The 19159-nt window shown below is 37.3% G+C and overlaps 2 protein-coding genes across 2 annotated transcripts; one reads left to right on the top strand and one right to left on the bottom strand.

Moving 5' to 3' along the window:
• Positions 1-111: 111 nt before the first annotated feature.
• LOC137952175 (uncharacterized) lies at positions 112-7886 on the bottom strand. The gene is made up of 3 exons (XM_068799245.1): positions 7783-7886; positions 6094-7691; positions 112-1784 (listed from the first exon to the last, which is right to left on the bottom strand). Exons 2-3 carry the CDS (start codon positions 7531-7533, stop codon positions 150-152), a joined length of 3075 nt encoding a protein of 1024 aa, XP_068655346.1. The 5' UTR covers positions 7534-7691; positions 7783-7886; the 3' UTR covers positions 112-149.
• Positions 7887-13363: 5477 nt separating this feature from the next.
• On the top strand, positions 13364-14151 carry LOC137952273 (large ribosomal subunit protein uL24y-like). Its single transcript, XM_068799390.1, has one exon. It carries the CDS (start codon positions 13436-13438, stop codon positions 13874-13876), a length of 441 nt encoding a protein of 146 aa, XP_068655491.1. The 5' UTR covers positions 13364-13435; the 3' UTR covers positions 13877-14151.
• Positions 14152-19159: the final 5008 nt, after the last annotated feature.

Below are 19159 nucleotides of genomic sequence, written 5' to 3'. Positions count from 1 at the left end.
GAATTCAGAGATGATCATGCACCAGAGAAGATTTCCTGATTTTAAAATTTTAGGATTCAAGATAATCATTTGAAAAGATGCCTTCAAGCTTGATTTCTAACTATTTTTCATGATTATTTTATGAAAGAAGAACATGGCGACGAGGCACTTCATTTCATCGTCGTTCCCAGGCCACAAATGGACTCGAGCTCCTGCAGCAGCCGACTCAGATCAGCATAAGATGACCCACCCACCTCCACAGCCCTTTTCCCCAGCTCCTGTAGCTCCCTCGCTTTCCCTTTCATCCTCCTCGCTTCTTCACCTTCCCCGATGACACACCTTATCGCCTTATCGATCATCTCCCTCCCTATGACATTCTTGTTCTCCACGTCCCACGACACCCAACTTTCGTTACCCACTCCAACGCCGACCTTCAACACCTTCGTGACAAGCTTCTCGTTGTAAAACTGCTCGGCGAATATCGGCCATGTGATCATTGGCACGCCGGCGGATACTCCCTCCAGAATCGAGTTCCATCCGCAGTGTGTCACGAACCCTCCTACGGCCGGATGGTTAAGGATGAGCATCTGCGGTGCCCACCCTCTTATTATTAACCCTTTCCCTCTGGTCCTCTCCAGGAAATCATCCGGCAAGGTTGCACCCTCCTTGAGCACCCAGATGAAAGAGCAGTCGCTGGATTCAAGTGCCGTGGCGATTTCGAGAAGCTGTGAAGGGGAGAAGTAGCAGAGACTCCCGAAACAGAGATAGAGAACCGAACTGAGTTTCTGGGCATCGAGCCAGTTCCAGCAATCATCACCGTTGACAGAAGATTTGAGTCCTCTGTCAGTCATGTCCAAAGTATCTTTATTGCAGAAGCAAACGGGGCCGATATGCCATGCTTCCCTACCCATTTTGTTCCTGAAGTGGTCAACATAAGCCGCCTCCAGCTCGTAGAAGCTGTTCATTACAACTCCTTGGCTAGTCATATCCGCCTCGTACGCCCGCTCGAATAGCTCCGAAAATTCGTTCCTGGTTTTCACGCATTCAGGAAGTTGTGATCTGGTTAGCTCGATCCTGTCTGGAAGCCCCGGCACGACAAATGCGTCGGACGCCGCATCTGCGTGGGGCTGCTGCCGCATCAGAGAGTCGTCTATGCTCTGGGAAAAGAAGCTACTCCCGTTAAAGACGAGCCTGGGCACGCCAAAGCTTCTCGTCACATCAGCCGTCCATGGGAAGAAAGAATCTGATACGATGCAGTGCGGCCGATGCTCTTCAACCAGTCGACGAAATGGCGTCTCCAGCTTCGCGCTCGCGCGCAAGAACTTACTGCTCTGATCTTCAGAGTAGATTTGGTCGAGGTTCTGTATTTCTTTCGGCAGGCCGAAGTCAGACGGAAACTCCAGCACCAGGAGTTGAATATTCAGGCCGCCGGTACTCCTGGCGCGATTTATCGTCTTCTCGAAGACGGAAGCGTTGTGGGGGGAAAGGACTACGGTGGCCCTAACCCCACGAGCTGCAAACAGTTTGGCAGTGTCTATCATGGGTATCATGTGGCCCTGAGCCATAAAAGGGAAGAAGAAGATGTGAAGCGTCTGAACTTCTTCGGCCATGGCGGTATTGTCAATCTTCTCCACAGAGAGTTCAACTGATAGACTCATTTCTGATTCTGAATAAATCAAATACAGCAACAGAAGGAAGATTGGTAGCTTGTAATTGCCAAAAAACACAAAAGCAAGCTTCTGAAGACTCATTTCTGATTCTGAATAAATAAATACAGCAACAGAAGGAAGATTGGTCGCTAGCAGCTACACAGGCAATCGCCAACAAACAAAAAAAAAAAAAAGGAAAAAACAAGCAAGCTTCTAAAGTGCTCTTCTGATCAGATCAGACAGACCAGCTACTAACCTTCTGGAAGAGATGGTTGGTATAAACAAAGGTCATAGTTTATTGAAGATTTTGACGAGCGTTGGCAAAATCTTCTTCTCAACTTTACAGTCGGAAACTGTAAATGTCTCTTAAAAAAGCTCGGGACCAGGTGCTCACTGATTGATCATGTTCGAATGAAAACGATTTCCTTTATAGTTAACACCTTCGAATCATACAAGAATAACACATCTTAACACTACCATCATCGATCAGATAGTAAACAACCTTATCTTCCTAATTGGTGGGAAGAACACTCAAACTCCTATCTTTCTTGAGTTTGTTGGCACCATGACACTAGTTTCAATCAAATTGGTCACTTTGTGATTTCTTGTTCCTAACACTCTTTAGTGTTTGATTTGAATGGTCAAGAGTATGTTCTTAGGGAAAGGAATTATTTAGTTTCACGTATACAAAAGCTTGTAACATAGTTCAAGGAAATCGGTTCTCCGAGTAAAGTAACTTGTTTCCCCAAAAATTTATCTTGGCAAAGAAGCTAAATTTTAGATCATTTTAGGTGATGATAGGAATAGTATTATAGGTTAAATCTAATATCATATAGCACTTTCAAAAAAAAAACTTAAAAGTCGATAAAAGCAAGGAGGGTATGTGTTTAATCAAAATGAAACTATATTATAGACTTATTGAGTGAAATAGAATCATTGGCAGTAAAACTAGTAGACACTCGATTGATACTAATATGCAGTCACAATGAGTTGAGTCTGATTCTCAGAGATAAGACTCATAAAAGACATTTAGTGAGAAAGCTTATTTATGCCACAGTTATTAGACCTAATATCATATTTGTAGTGAGTGTTGTAACTCAATTCATGAAAACTCTAAGAAAAGTACATTTTGAACTAGTGTATCAGTTATTGAAATACTTAAAGGATGAGCCAAGAAGTAGTCTATTTTACTAGAAGAATGGGCACTTGTTGACTAGTGGATTCTCATACATTGATTATGCTTGATCTAATAGAGATAGAAGATTCACTAGTAGGTATTATACATTTCTATCAGAAAATTCTATGTAAAAAACAAACAATGATAGCTTAGTCAAGTGTAGAGGCTACATAGCTACAGGCTTATACCACATGTATAATGATTTGGTTTAAAAATCTACTCTCAGAACTTGGGTTCCCCACTAGTCAACTTACAAAGATGGCTTGTGAAAATTGAGCAACCATGTACATTGCAAGTATTCTAGTTTTTTCACGAAAAAATAAAAAATATTGAAGTTGATTGTCATTTCATTCAAGATACGGTGATGTGGGGATTGATAAGTTCAACTCATGTTCGTTCAATGAATCAAGTTGGATATTTTCTTACAAAGGCTCTTCCCAAAGATAGTTTGCATGTTTTCTATTGAGCTAGGCACATTTGATAAGAATGCTCCAACTTAAGGGGGTGTATGAGAAAACAAAAAGGTATGAGATGTAATTTTTTTTTAATCTTTTTTCATATTACTTAGTCTATGAGAGGGTTAATGTTGTAATTTTCTGCTTATATAAAAATATTTATATATATATATATAGATATAGGGAATTTTTATTAAAGGACATAAGTAAGAGAGGAGAAATGTCTCTTACACTCTTTCACTCCAACTCCAATTCTTCCTCTCGTTTTCGTTCTTCTTCTTCTTCTTCTTCATCATGTATAACCCTAAATACCAGTTGCACCTTAAACTCAAGTTAATATGAGATCAAATCAATCCAAAAACTTTGTTTCTCAAGTATAAACAAACATAGCAACACCTCTCCACATGTCTCAACTTCGATGAATATCTGCTTAAAAAACAAATGGGAAAAACCAAATGAGAGGATTGTTCAACATATAGTTTGAAGAGAAATAGGATCATACAAAACACAATGTCGGACAAAGACCACAAAAACAAAAAACAAAAAAAAAAAAAACAAAATCCATTTCCTCTAAAGATTTAACTTTCCCCAAAATCGCTAGAGTCGAAGCAACCATTACCTTTCGTTATATAAAGAGTTTCCTAGTTAAAACGTTAGTGGAATGAAGGACAGAGTATTAAATTTGAGATATTTGAAAAAGGAAAAACAAGTGAGATGGTAGAGAAGAGGACAGAAAAAGAATAATTTTAATTAAGTAATTAAATTAGATCAAACATATAGTAAAAATGAATTAAGTAATGCATTAGATCAATTATTTTCACAAAGTGACATTGGGGCAAATAATTGTTTTGCTTACTTTTGTGATCTTGACACTGAAAGCTATGACATATTGGAGTGGCATTAAAAATCATCATTTCATTGTTTACCCAAGATTTGAGCGTTTGTTTAGAGTGAAACACCATCATCATTTGCTTTATGTGTCTAAAATAAGGGTTTCAGATACCCTTTCAAATCTCATCCAAAAAGTTTTTGACACATTACAGTAATTTGTTATATGTTAGCAAAGGAGGGTTTAAGATACCCAACCTTTCCCAACATCCTCACCCATCACTCTCTCCCTCTCCTTCAACCTTACATTCCAATCCAATCCATACCTCTAACCATGATAGGCTTAATCTTTTAACCATGTCTTGGCCTTCAATCCCACGGTTTTTAATCTTTGTCCCTATTTCACAAATAAAATTTAAAATATTTTAAATATATATATATAGAGAGAGTTGATCCAATATGAAAAGTCATTAGGTGCGAAATATCTATCTTAGCCGTCCGATCATAATCGGATGATTGAGATAACCATTAATCATGATCGGACGACTGAGATAGTGTTTTGTATGTTTCGTACCAAATAAATTTTCGTATTGGATCAGCCCTCTCTCTCTCTCTCTCTCTATTTTATATATATTCCAAAACTCTTGTAGGATAGGAATAAAAATAAAATAAAAACCGTTCTTACTCCAAATTTGCACGGATTTTAGACTTTACCTCATCCATGTACTTAGTTAGGGCAAGTCTCCCATGGAACCCTAAACATATGGTACAAAGAATCGATTGAAACCACTTGTCCAAGGCCATGAGAATAGAGAACCATATTACCCATTTTATCAATATAGAAATTATTTGGCTTTTTTTTAGTTAGAGAAATTGAATTATCCAAAGCAAGTCCATGAAAATGTTTTAGACCATATAGTAGCTTTGCATGGAACTCATATTATCTAAAGACATGAAATTTTATACTCTCTAGAAAATATTTAGGTCAAATTATATGGTGGAATTTCTCTTCCTATAAATATGTTGATTATATCTTGTCTTTCTCTCAATCAGTCTCCCAGTTTTTATATTTTCTTTTAGCATTATTTTCACAAAAAAAATATTTTCTTAAAAATTGAATTTATTCTAGAATAAATTTTCATTTTCTCGTTTCGTATCTCTAATCACTACTCTCCCAAATTGTTTTCTTGTAAAAATAAATTATTTTTTTATTTTTATTTTTTAATTATTTTATAGAATACAATATATAACGAGCAAAAATAGTAGGGTTCTAAGTCCATATAAGTTTAATTACATTCAATTTTTAATTTAATCAAATAATTTATATTTAGTCTATTAAATTTTATTTATTTTATTATTTTTTAATATTTTTAAATAAATAAATAAAAATGACTTTTTCTAAATAAAATAATTAAAAAAAAGGTTGCTGCCATTTAAGTCTTTTTCTTAACAAACGACGAAATAATGTTTTTTTATTAAGAAAATGAGTCGGCTTTCCAAAAATGGCAAAAAAATACAGGGGCTTGTCGAGGCAAGATTCCAGGCTCCAGGCGTCTCCATTAAAGACTAAAATGACAGGTTACAACTTAACAAAGAAGAACATGACAATTTCTGGCATCTGAAAACCGCTCAATTCTTCATTGCTCGTGCCACGTTCTTTACCTCTCTCGCCTCGAACAGGGTAACTCCTATCTTCGTCTTCCCAAGTCATCGTCCTGGACGGCTCTGTGACGAAATAAGAAAGAAGCATTCAAAGGAGGCAAAGAGCCAAGGAGCAGCTAGCGTAATCATCTGGTTCCTAGTATACTTTTCTGGGTACTCATCGTCTTCAAAGAGCAGCATTTCAGATTGGAAAACAAACTATTTACATTGATAAACCCTTTCCCTTTTCCTTTTTTTTTTTTACAGGTACATTTACATTAAAAAAGCTGAAGAAACGAGAATCAGAAAGAAATATAAAATTGTATTATGCTGCTAGATGCAGGGAAATATGGCTTCAGATTCATTTTAATCTTTTCTGGAGACTCACCATCTTCAGCTCATCGATCAAACGATTCAGATCAGTATATGAAGATCCACCCTTTTTAACTGCTCTTTTCCCCATCACCCTATACTCCCTTGCTTTTGCTCTCATCCTCTTCGCCTCCTCTGTGTCACTCACTGTACCTCTTACAGCCTCTTCGATCACCTCCCTCTTTATGATCGGCATGTTGTTTGCATCGTCCAATGAGGAACACGACCCCGCGCCCACGCCCACGCCGATTTTCAGCGTCTTCGTTATTAGTTTCTCGTTGAAGAACTGCTCCGCGAAGACCGGCCAAGTGATCATAGGCAGGCCGGCGGTGACTCCTTCCAGGATCGAATTCCATCCACAGTGGGTCACGAACCCACCTACTGCCGGGTGGTTCAGAATCTGAATTTGGGGTGCCCACCCTCTGATTATGAAGCCTTTATCCTTCCTTCTCTCCTCGAATCCCTCCGGCAATTTCTCCTCATTTTTGAGTACCCAGATGAATGAGCAATCACTCGATTCGAGGGCCATTGCGGTCTCCCGGAGCTGCGGAGGGGAAAATTGACAGAGGCTTCCGAAACAGATGTAGAGGACTGAATCGGGTTTCTGCGTGTCGAGCCAGTTCAGGCAGCCGAGGGCGTCGGTAGGAGCTTCCCTCCCTCTGTCAGCGATCTCCGAGGGGTCTCCGTCGCAGAGGAAAACAGGACCCACATGCCACGCCTTCCTTCCGATCGTCTTCACGACGTGTTCGACGTAGTTCTGCTCTAGCTCGCAGAAACTATTCACCACCACCCCATAGCTCTTCGCTTCTGCCTCGTGAATATGCGCCCACAGATCACTGACGTTGCTCTGGGTTTTCAAGGCAGCAGGTATTTGGGCTCTGGTCAGCTCGATAGGATCCGGAAGCCCCGGCAGAACAAAAGCCTCTTCCTCCCTCTCCACCTTCACATGCGGCGAGTACCGCCGCAAGGCATCGAAAACGCAGAGAGAGAAGAAGCTAGACCCATTAAAGGACAGCCTGGGAATTCCGAATTTCGTCGCAACGTCAACAGTCCATGGGAAAAAGATGTCTGAGACGACGACATCAGGGCGATGCTCTTCGACAATCTTCTGAAAGGGCTTTTCAAGCGTCCGTAACGCTCTGAAAAACTTACCTTTCGAATCGGGAGAGTTAATTCTATTCGGGTTTTCGTCTCCTCCAGGCAAGTCAGCGTCCGGCGGATACTGAATCAAATGCAAATCCATAGAATACCCAGCAGCTTTCGCTCGATTTATCGTCTTCTCGAGGATGGAAGCACCGAGAGGAGTGAGGATCAAGGAAGCTCTCACCCCATGAACAGCAATCAGCTTGGCCATGTCCATCATCGGCAGCAGATGCCCCTGACCCACGAAAGGAAAGAAGAAAATATGCAGCTGGGCACCTTCGGAACCCATTAAAGAAAGCTAATTCTTTCTCGGACTGAGAATGAAGTACTCAAACAGTAACAAAAGAAGGCAGAGTTGTATCTGAGTTACTTTGGAGAAAGGAATTGCTTGTGAGGTTTTTATAGAATTTGTCAACCGCCGAGGAGACGTGGACAGCGGAGACTCGCCTGCAACGTCAGAACCAGAAATTAATATCCATTAAACTACAGTTACAGGGACGAAGGGTGCACGAACATGTGCAATGGTTTCCCCAGTTACCTGTTTTGGATAGACGAAGAGCAACGTTTTCGGTTTCTGCTGCCCTTCCCACCTCGACTCGTGGCTTGTCTTGTCTGTGTATAATTTTTGAATTAACAGACGAAAGCTCTCGTTGACGCCTTTCTGAGTGACTTTCTTCTCCAATATTTCTCTGGAAGGTCGAATCTTAAACCACTCTGATGGAAAAAATTTGGAATTTCATTCCAGAAAATTGTTTTTGGGTGTCGTGATCGGATGCAATAATCTATGATCGTCACTGTAAAACGATTTAACAATTAAGAATCCAAGACGGGTATGAAATTGTTCAGGCTTTGCCTAATCTTTTCTCTCATTCGGTTGGAACGAACGAAGAATACCCTGATCGATAGCCTTGATTAATTTCTAGATTCTATATTAGGCCCTGTTAGTGCTCAGCGTATTTAAGCTGGGTAAATTGATGCAAAACCCGTTAGTGCGCACCTAAGTGTAGGGAAAGTGAAATACAGATTTATTTCGCTTTCCCCGTTTTAGGCATAAAACGATAATAAGTGAATTTAGAGGGTCGAGCTCTGAATTCACTTTCCCTCACTCAATTATATCTCAGGTTTGGGCTGTCGGGAAGGAAGCTTTGTCGAACGAGGGTTTCGAGAGAAAAAAAATTCTCTCTCGCTCGCTCGCGACCTTCGGCAATTTCAATCGCCCTCTTTTGTGCGACCTTGTCTTCGACGCTCGACTCCCTTCCTATTGCCGTCCCCAGGACTGACGACCTTTGGCGACATCTCCCCCTCTCTGCAACCTCTCCGGCTCCTCCCTCGCTTGCGACCGTCGATGATTTCAATCGCCCCCTCTACGACCTCTCCCCGACGCTTGATTCTCTTCCTCTCACCGTCCTCAGCACCGATGACCGTCGGCGACTTCTCTCAACTCTATGCAACCTCTCCGGCTTGATTCGAAAGACCCCCTTCTTTGCATACCTTGTGATTTTCCTCATTTCCCGCACATCCAGATGTTTCCTTGTATGATTTATTGGTATTATTTTCAAGGCAACCAGATAGAATTTTCGAAGAAATCTGACATTACCAATGTTAATAGTAATTAACAACAAAGGGTTAATTAATATTTAATTTCTAGTAAGTAACTGAAGTAGTTTATAAAGTAATTAACAGCTAATTAGTGGTTGATAGTAGACACCTAAATAATTCATTAATAAAATCATGGTAATTATTGGCTAAAAATTAATCATTAATGATTGATGTAATAGTGATATGTGTATTATAATTAATGCTGAATTTATGGTAATAAAAATAAAATATAATAGTTGTAATATGAATTACTAAAATATGTTTACTGATTAATACTTAAATAGTTAATAAATTATTTGAATAGTTAAAATTTAATAAATAAATTTTATATTATGTAAACATTAACAGCCTAGATATTCCCATGTGTAGCACGAGGGAGCGAGTGCAATTCCCTCGTGCCTCCCAGCCCTGTTTTGAGTTATATTTGTATTATTTTTTATTATTATTACGATATCTATGTACTACACTATGTCGTACAATATTTGTATAATTATTTCATATTTAGATATTAAAAAATTAAAATTTGACTACAATTTTAATAATATAAAAGTAAGTATTTTGTTAATTATTATATTTAATATATTTTATTTATTAACTTATATTAATTTAATTTTCTAAAAGTCAAATATATCAAAATATTTTATTTAATAAATAATCTATCTGCACTTTACACCACACTTTCCATTGTGCACATTAACGCAAACAAGTACTTTACACTGTACTTTACATTGTGTCCATTAACACAAACAAGTATTTTACACTGCACTTACATGGTGCACTAACCCCCCCCTTAATGTCGTCAGAAGAATGTTTGTGTCGCCACCTGCTATGAACATAAACTCAGCATTAACCTGTACGCAATCTATTTGCAAAATCGATCAGAAATAGAAATATATAAAGTATTAATTGATTGCCTTATAATATGAACAACTTTCTAGTTTTAGAATCTTTCAAAAAATAAAAATTAATAAATTTAATTTATTTTTCCATATTTTAAGATACTTTAAAAAAGAGGAAGAGAATATCCCTTCTTCAATTATTTTTTAATATTATTTATTTTTAAATAAAAAAGAGATCAAGACACTAATGGAGCTACGTATGTTGAGAGTTTGCTTTGAAATTATATTTCCTTTTATTTACCAATTACAAAAAAAATAAGTTTTATAATTTTCTTTGGAAACATATTCCAATTCCAATTTACCGATTATACAAGAGTTAATGTAGAATTTTTATTAATATAAAATTAATATAGCACAATCTCACTATAAGAAAAATGAATTATTCAAACATAAAATCTGGAAGTCAACTTTCTCTCAAGCAAAGATCACCTTCTGCTAGTGAATCTGTAAAATTCCCTCGGAGTGAGTTTCCTAGAAAAATTTCATATTCTTGTTGAAACTTCTTGGGTGAAGAAAGATCACCTTCTAACAACGGATATGGAAAATTCCCAAGGAATTTCATGGATCCACTAGGCGAAGTTTTTTTCTCCCAAGGAATTCGTTGGGAAAAGTTTTTTTACATTTTTATTGTTCCGTTTTTTTCTTTTCTTCCTCCTCTTTCCTCCTTTTCCTTCTCCTTCATTTTCCTTGTGGAAGAAAAGATTTTTTTTTGAAAAATATGGGAAATTTATATTTTTCCTTGGGAAATTAAGAAACCTCAATTAGCGAATTTTCAAATTTTCCTGGAAAAAGTTTTTAATTTTTAATTTTCCTTTTTTTCTTTCTTCGTAATTTTCCCTTCCATATCTTTTTTTCTTTTCTTCATCTCTTTTTCTTTCTTCCCTTCTTTATTTTTATTTTTTAATTTATTTTCCATTTTCTCCTTTTTGTGTATTTGTTATTATTTCTCTTAATTATTCTCCTTTTTCTTTTCTTCATTTTTTCCCATTTCTCCCCTTCTTTCTTTTTGTAAATTTTTAATGCAAAAATGTCATTGACTAAATTTCATTTTTTAAAAACCTAAAAAATAGTTGTATTTTAGACTCCCTTTAATGTTTAAAACTATTTACTAAATAATAAAAATAATTTAATTAACCTAGGTATAACTTTAAAAAGATATAAATACATTGTTATACAAAACCCATTAAGCAATTTTTATCACCTCAAATAAATAATTAAATATTTAAGTATCCTGATAAACAAAAAAAAAAGATTGAATTTAGCTGTGTTATATGATTTTACCTATTTTTCAAGTAAATGCTCTGTTTAATTTACACATAAATTATATGATAATATATAATTATCAATAAATAATAAAAAAAATTAGTAATTATTAATAAGAAGATAAAGAAAATTCCATTAGTGAGGCTATATGATAAAATTAATTAATAAGATTTTTATATTTAAATATTATTATTTAATGGAGTTCTAGATATTTTAAAAAGATCATTTTGAGCAATTTTTGTGTGGGGTAATAAGATCACTTATTTTAAACTCCATGTAATATTAGACATTATGTATTTCATTATCATTAAGCAATTAAACATAAATAATAGCATCTTGCATGTTAAGGTTACTCCAAATAACATCAAAACAAAACATGACACATGAGACAATGATTAGAAGGGGAATTGTTTTTTTTGTCATGGCCTATAAATTTGAAAGTACTTTATAGGGATATTCATTAAATTGAAATATTTTTAGCTTATTTAAAATTTTATTAATTTCTTAATTATGTTCATAGTTTTTAATTATGTTATATTGAGATATCTAAGTGCTATGAAATACCCATCATGAAGGAAGGGAAATATGATGAGTCTGTTACATGTTACATGGATTTTATTATTTATGGTTTATATCTTGCAGGACAAATCACCATTTTACTAGGTTGCGTGGTCGAGGGTAGAGTATTAGGACCATAAGTTTGATCGAGCATAACTATAGCAATAAAGTGAATATAATGTCTATATAATCGCATAATTCAATGTAGAGCAAAAGAGTAACATAAATGCATTAAAAATGAGCATAATGTGAATTTTAATTTTTGTAATATGAAATTATAATAAGGCGCAATTTGAAACTGTTGAAAGACATATTAACGTAAATACCTCCCCCATGTGAAGGAGGTAATTAAAATGTATTCTCATAAGGATGACACAAGAGTGTAATTAAATAATATGATATATGTCTACTTATGTTTTTAATTTTACAAAATTTGTAGCCCTAAGGCATTGTAATCATTGTAAACCTTTTTCTACGACTATAAATAGAGGTTCAAGGCATGGTATAGATCATTATAAGTCTCTCATTTTCTCTCTCAAATTCGTCCCTAGAATTTTCTCCTCTCCCACACTATCTCTCTCCATCCCTCTAGCTCCTCATTTTCTTCCTCTCTTCTTTCACTACTTTAGTCGAGGATTTTGTCATGGGATTCTAAATTCAACATGGTATCATCGCATGTTTCACTACGCCCCCTTAGTTTGAAAACAATAGGAAACTTGGGCAAAATAAAAATAGCAATTAAAAAAGAGAAGGAAAAGTTTGGGCTTAAATTTTGAATTTTTTTTTTTTTTTTTTGCCACAAACTTCCAACATGACTTTTATTTTCCTGATATTGACTTCTCTCTGTAGAAAAATTGGATTGAAAAATGGTTTAATTAGTTAAAAAATAGAGTCATTGTTCTATTTTTGAGATATAAATCAATATGTACAGTCTTGTTCTTGATGGCACAAATCATCCCCTTGAAGTTTTTTGTTACCGTTTATAATTTTCCTATTATTTGATCTTTGTTGCTTCATATGTTGGTTTCTTTTTGCATTAGAATATAGATTCAAATGTACTACCATAAAAAAAATTGTAATATGGAAAATTTGGTATGATAATAAGAACTCCAAGGAAAAACAAGTGCAAAAATAGGAAGTTAAGAGAAAGAATTTTGCTTCTTCTTATCTTCTCCTTCTTCTCCATCTTCTTCTCCTTGTCCATGTTAGGTCCGTTGCTCTAATACCATGTTAAAGTTTTTAGAACCTTCTCCAGAATTCAATTTTTAAGTAGAAACCACTTTCCTAGAAAAAAAAAAAACTAATTATATCTTCTAACAATATTATTCATTGGGGATTTTTTTTTTTCAAACACCGAGCATCATCAATTTTATATTTTAAAATATAATGATCGACCTTGGTCAAGCAAATCGGAACATAAATTCTCATACTTCAAAATCACTGCTTGTGAACTTATATTGTGAAATTGATTTTAAAATGAATTACTTCGATTATTGTTCCCTATTATTTCAAATCTTATCTAATTTACTCCTCTCTCACGTCTAAGTTTGTTCCTCATTAGAGACCCTGACACAAGGGATTAGGCTTAAAAGGCATGGCTCAAGCTAAGGTACAAACAAATATATGTTCTAATTTTAAAATATAAATATTTTTTTATTATTTTAAATTATAGTATAAGAGGGAAAAGAAAATTAATATAAAAAAAAATCCCGAATAAGAGCTCAACGGGCTCGATTTAACGATGATGAGCTATCTGATCTTTACCACATCCACGGTCAAGACTTCTCTACTTCCTCAACAAAAACCCTAGACGCTATCAGCTTCCTCCTCTCTTACCAGTCGCAGCAGAGGCAGAAGGGAAAAGGATCAAGAATGAAGAGGAACCCGCGGGTGTCGAGCTCCCGGCGCAAGAGCCGGAAGGCCCACTTCACGGCGCCGTCCTCCGTTCGGCGGATCCGCATGAGCGCCCCTCTCTCTTCGGACCTCCGAGCCAAGTACAACGTGCGGTCCGTCCCCGTCCGGAAGGACGACGAGGTTCAGGTGGTCCGGGGGACCTTCAAGGGTCGCGAAGGCAAGGTGGTGCAGGTCTACCGAAAGAAGTGGGTCATCCATGTCGAACGGATCACCCGCGAGAAGGTGAACGGCTCCACCGTTAATGTCGGCATCGACACTTCCAATGTCGTCATCACCAAGCTGAGGCTCGATAAGGATCGCAAGGCGCTGCTTGAGCGTAAGGCTAAAGGGCGGGCTGCTGCCGACAAGGACAAAGGGGAGAAGTTCGCTGCTGAGGAGATTTTGGCCAATGTCGATTAATTGTCTTGGCAGGTTGTTGGTTGTTCGAGGTTTTTGGGTTTGTTGTCAGTTTCATTTTTCTTTCTTGTTCTCTAGGATTATAGCACTGCTAGGATCTAAGATTTCTTTTTTTAAGGACAATTAAAGTGCAGTATTATGGTGAGGGAAGTAGCTGTTGTCGCGATTTTGGATTGTAGCTGCTATAGAGGATAATTTGAATCGTGTTCTTGTTTTACTGAAACCTCATGGTGCTATGATCGCTGGAATTTACTTTATGTCTGTGCGTTTTTTGTTCACTATCAAAGCCTTCTTGCATGTGTAATATGCGATATGGAAGAGTTTTATTGGGCCTTGGTTCTGTCATTGTTTTCTTGGTTCAGTTGGACTGGCATCTTTTAGCCAACACAGCAAAGTTGAACCACCACATCTGGATGGTGGGTACTTTGCTACCACATCTGGATGGTGGGTACTTTGCTACCACAATCCATTTCAATTTTATTATCTCGGTTCTTGAAGCTATCCTGTTTGTGCTGCTATCTCTATCTCTTGTACTGACTTCAGAATTGTATAATGTTCCTGTGTTGAGTAGCTTCATTTTTCTGTAGTCATTCATGCAAGTGTTTTTGACCTGGTTCTGCAATGTTTTTAACATTTGCCAGATCTTCCTTGAGGAGCTAGAAATTGTATCTTTTGTTGTAACTGAAGAAAAAAGCTGACATTTGAGAAATAAACTTTCTTCAATCCAACAAGCAGAAGCTACATTTCAATGTTTACAAAAGAACAACAACATTTTATAAATGAACATTCTGGTTCAAGCCTCTCTTGCTGTGGGGGATCCCACGTATAAAACACATTGTAATACATGACCAAAGCTGTTATGGATTTTACGAGTGACTTTAAAGCTTTTATGGATGAATGTTAACATTAACTCTCCTGTTAAAATGAAGAGCACTTTCTTTCTTCCATGTCAAATGGATTGTTGTCTATCTAATTGCCTGAAAGACCTTTTGACCAGCAAATGCCCATTAACTGAAGCCACTGGTTATTAACCATGGATAGACTTGGTTGTTGTCCATATTTGAGTTCCCATGACGAGAGTCAAACCAGTGACTATCTTACAACAACTGAATGGCCGGTATCAGGTGATTTTTAATTGAAGTGGTGGCTATGCTATTGGATGAACTTAAGCCTTGGTTTTGAGGCTGCCAAAATTAATTTTAGCTACAAGTTGGAGTAAAAAACTCAATTATTTCAAGCAATGAGGCTTGCAGAAAGGCACTGAAGTCTCTAATGGCCAGAGCATTTGGAACAAGGTATGAAATCATCACCCATCATGTTTCCAATGATCAATTGAAGGGAATGGAAAATGCAGTAAATGGTTTGAACTGGTAGGATTATGATGCTTCTCCCTGATCCTATTTATCACCCGGACGAGTATTCACCCTCTAGGTGTTTTATTTTAGGGGGGGTGTTAGTGCACTTCAGGTTGTTGGGGTTGTTAGAGTTATAGTTGAAGTTGTCAAAAGTTCATTCAATTAATAAATTCTATTATTTAGGTCATGTAGGTAGAGTTTGACCATTTTTTTAGCTATTTACCACGTTATTAGGACCAGTAAAACGTGGGTTGTTTGTTTCCAATTTTATCTCTTTGTAAGGCTTATATAAGCTAATAGCTTGTTTTAAATTCAATAGATTCTTCATTTATTTTTCTAAATTGCTTTGTGCCTAGAGTTTACAACAATATGGTATCAGAGTTGGATTAGCAATTTTTCCTTTCGGCGATTTAGGGATCAAAAGACAAGGAAAATTGAGAGGGATAAGGAAGAGTCTCCCAAAATCAAAGACGGCGAGAGAGCAGAGAACGTGAGAGAAATCGCGAGACCCCTTGGGAAGAAATTTTTGGAGCTTCCTGATGGCGAGAGAGAGATAGTTGGAGAGAGCAGAGACAGCGAGAGAAATCACCGACGTCGATGTTGCCATCACCTCGGTTCACACCCAGCCAAACTACTGATCAGTCTTCATTTTCTAGTGTGCTTCGAAGAAAGGAGCATCGTCTTGGAGAAGAGAAGAGCGTTTTGAGGAGAGAGAAGAAATAAAAAAATGAAAAAGGGGGAGACACTCGTGTAGATTCGAGATGAGAAAAGCAGGGCTTTCTTCGAGGAGAAAAAAAACAGCACCAGTCTCGAGAAAAAAAAAATAGAAGAAGAAAAGAACGGTTGAAAATAATTATGTTCAACCTGAAATTCCTAAGTTTGACGGCCATTACGATCATTGGTCCATGCTTATGGAAAATTTTCTTCATTCAAAGGAGTATTAGAGTTTGGTGGAGACTGGAATCCCTGCTGTAGCAGAAGGAGTGTCACTTACTGAAGCACAACAAAAATCAATTGCAGACCAGAAGCTGAAAGACTTGAAGGTCAAGAATTATCTGTTCTAAACCATTATGGAGATGATCCTCAACAAAGACATTGCCAAGCATATCTAGGACTCTATGAAGCAGAAGCACCAGGGTTCCACAAGAGTCAAAAGAGCACAACTCTAAACGCTTCGGAAGGAGTTTATGGTTCTACAAATGAAAGAGGGTGAGAGTGTTGATGCATACTTTGCTCGAACACCCATCATAGCAAACAAGATGAAGATTCATGGTGAAAACATGCAACAAGTGGTGATCGTTGAAAAGATCTTGAAATCAATTACCTCAAGGTTCGACTATGTTGTGTGTTCGATTGAAGAGTCTAATAACGTAGTCACCTTAACCATTGATGAGTTGCAGAGCAACTTATTGGTATATGAGTAGAGGATGAATGGGCATGGAGGAGATTAGCAGGCATTAAAGGTGACTTACGATGATAGAATTGGTGGAAGAGGAAGCGGTCGAGCTCGTGGAGCTTTTTGAGGAAGAGGCAGACAAGCATTCAACAAAGCTATAGTTGAGTGTTATAAGTGTCATCAATTAGGGCACTTTCAATATGAGTGTCCTAAATGGGAGAAGGAAGCGAATTATGCTGAGTTTGAGGAAAAAGAAGAAATGTTGTTGATGTCATATGTGGAGCGTAATCAATCAAGGAGAAAAGATGTCTGATTCATTGACTTAGGGTGTAGCAATCATATGTGTGCAAATAAGGAGTGGTTCTTGGATCTTGATGAGGAATTCCGGCAATCTGTGACGCTTGGGAATAATTCCAAAATGGCTGTGTTGGGAAAGGGTAACATTAGGTTGCAAATTGCTGGAGTTACTTAGGTAATCACTGATGTTTTCTATATACCTGAGTTGAAAAATAACTTATTAAGTGTTGGACAATTGCAAGAAAGAGGTCTAGCTATTTTGGTACAACATGGAGTTTGTAGAGTCTATCATCCTAAGAATTGGCTTATTATGCAAACAGCAATGTCTGCAAACAGGATGTTCATTTTTCTTGCAAGAATTATGTCGAAAGCTCCTACTTGCTTCCAAACAATTCTTGAAGACAATACTCACCTTTGGCATTGCAGATATGGGCATCTAAGTTTCAAGGGTTTGAGAACATTGCAATATAAGCAAATGGTGAGAGGGCTACCACAGTTGAAGGCACCATCCAAAATATGCACTGATTGCATGGTGGGAAAGCAACACAGGGATGCAATTCCAAAGAGGAGGTTATGGAGAGCATCACAAAGACTGCAGTTGGTACATGCTGACATATGCGGACCCATCAAACCTATTTCGAATAGTAAGAAGAGGTATTTCATAAGCTTTATTGATGATTACAGTCGTAAGGTGTGGATATAATCTGAAGCTTTTACTATCTTCAAGAATTATAAAAAGCTTGTTGAGAAAGAGATAGGAACTTTTATTCGTTGTCTGTGCACATATAGGGGTGGAGAGTTCACCTCTCACGAGTTCTCCTTTGCAAAGCTAATGGTATTAGCAGGTAGCACACTGCAGCCTACACTCCCAACAAAATGGAGTAGTTGAGTGCAAGAATAGGACAATCATGAACATGGTCAGAAGTATGTTATCAGAGAAGCAAGTTCCAAAGAACTTCTGGCCAGAAACAATAAATTGGACAGCGCATGTGCTCAATAGAAGTCCTACATTGGCAGTGAAAGATATGACTCCTGAAGAGGTTTGGAGTGGTGTCAAACCCAATGTTGATTATTTTTCGAGCTTTTGGATGCATTGGCCATGTTCATGTGTCAGACAGTAAGAGAAAGAAGTTGGATGATGAGAGTTTTCAGTGTGTGCTGCTAGGGATGAATGAAGAGTCTAAAGCATATAGACTTTATGATCCAGCGTCCAAGAAGATAGTTGTAAGCAGAGATGTGGTTTTTGAAGAAAATGAGTGCTGGGATTGGGGAAGAAGTAATGAAGAAGCAAGATTTGATATCCTCGAGTGGGGAGATAGTAATGAAGAAAGAAGTCAACATGATCAAAGTCAAGAAGAATCTGAAGAGGTGGCAACAGAAGGAGGAGAGGTTAGCTTATCTTGAAGTGAGTCACCTACAGTGAATTCTCCAACATCTGAAGAAAGCTCACCAGACGGGAGGAACAGAATAGTACCATTCTAGGTGGAAGATTATGTGAGTGGGGGAGAATTTTCAGAAGAAGTTGAGCACAACAATATGGTTTTGTTTACCTCAATTGCAAATCCAACTACCTTTGAAGAAGTTGTTCAGAGTTCCAAGTGGAGAGCTGCAATGGACTTGGAGATAGAAGCGATTGAAAGAAATGGGATTTGGGAGCTGATAGATTTGCCTAAAGGAAAGAAGGAAATTGGAGTAAAGTGGGTTTTCAAAACTAAACTCAACGAAAATGGCGAGGTTGACAAGTGTAAGGCTCGATTGGTGGCAAAAGGGTATGCATAGCAGCATGATATAGATTATACTGTAGTGTTTGCGCCTGTGGCTAGGTGGGATACGATTCGAATGGTAATTGCTTTAGCGGCTCGAAATAGTTGGAGTGTGTTTCAGTTTGACATCAAAAACGCTTTCTTACATGGAGAGTTAAATGAAACAGTGTTTGTTGAGCAACCACAGGGTTATGAGAAGAAAGGTGAAGAGTATAAGGTGTACAAATTGAAGAAGGTGTTGTATGGCCTTAAACAAGCTCCTCGTGCATTGTACAACCGGATTGAAGCATATTTTGTCAAAGAAGGGTTTGAGAGGTGTGGCTGTGAACACACCTTATTAAAAAGAAAAGGAGATTGAGGTAAAATTTTGATTGTTAGCTTATATATGTTGATGGTCTAATTTTTACTGGTAATGGTGAGAATATGTTTGTTAAGTTCAAGAATTCTATGAAATTTGAATTTGATATGATTGATT

This window comes from Aristolochia californica, unplaced genomic scaffold (genome assembly GCF_029961685.1).
Source record: "Aristolochia californica isolate CCGP_79_NKW_82.1479 unplaced genomic scaffold, dmAriCali1.0.hap1 SCAF_15, whole genome shotgun sequence".
NCBI classification, from domain to species: Eukaryota; Viridiplantae; Streptophyta; class Magnoliopsida; order Piperales; family Aristolochiaceae; genus Aristolochia; species Aristolochia californica.
This window is presented reverse-complemented; position numbering and strand designations above follow the sequence as displayed.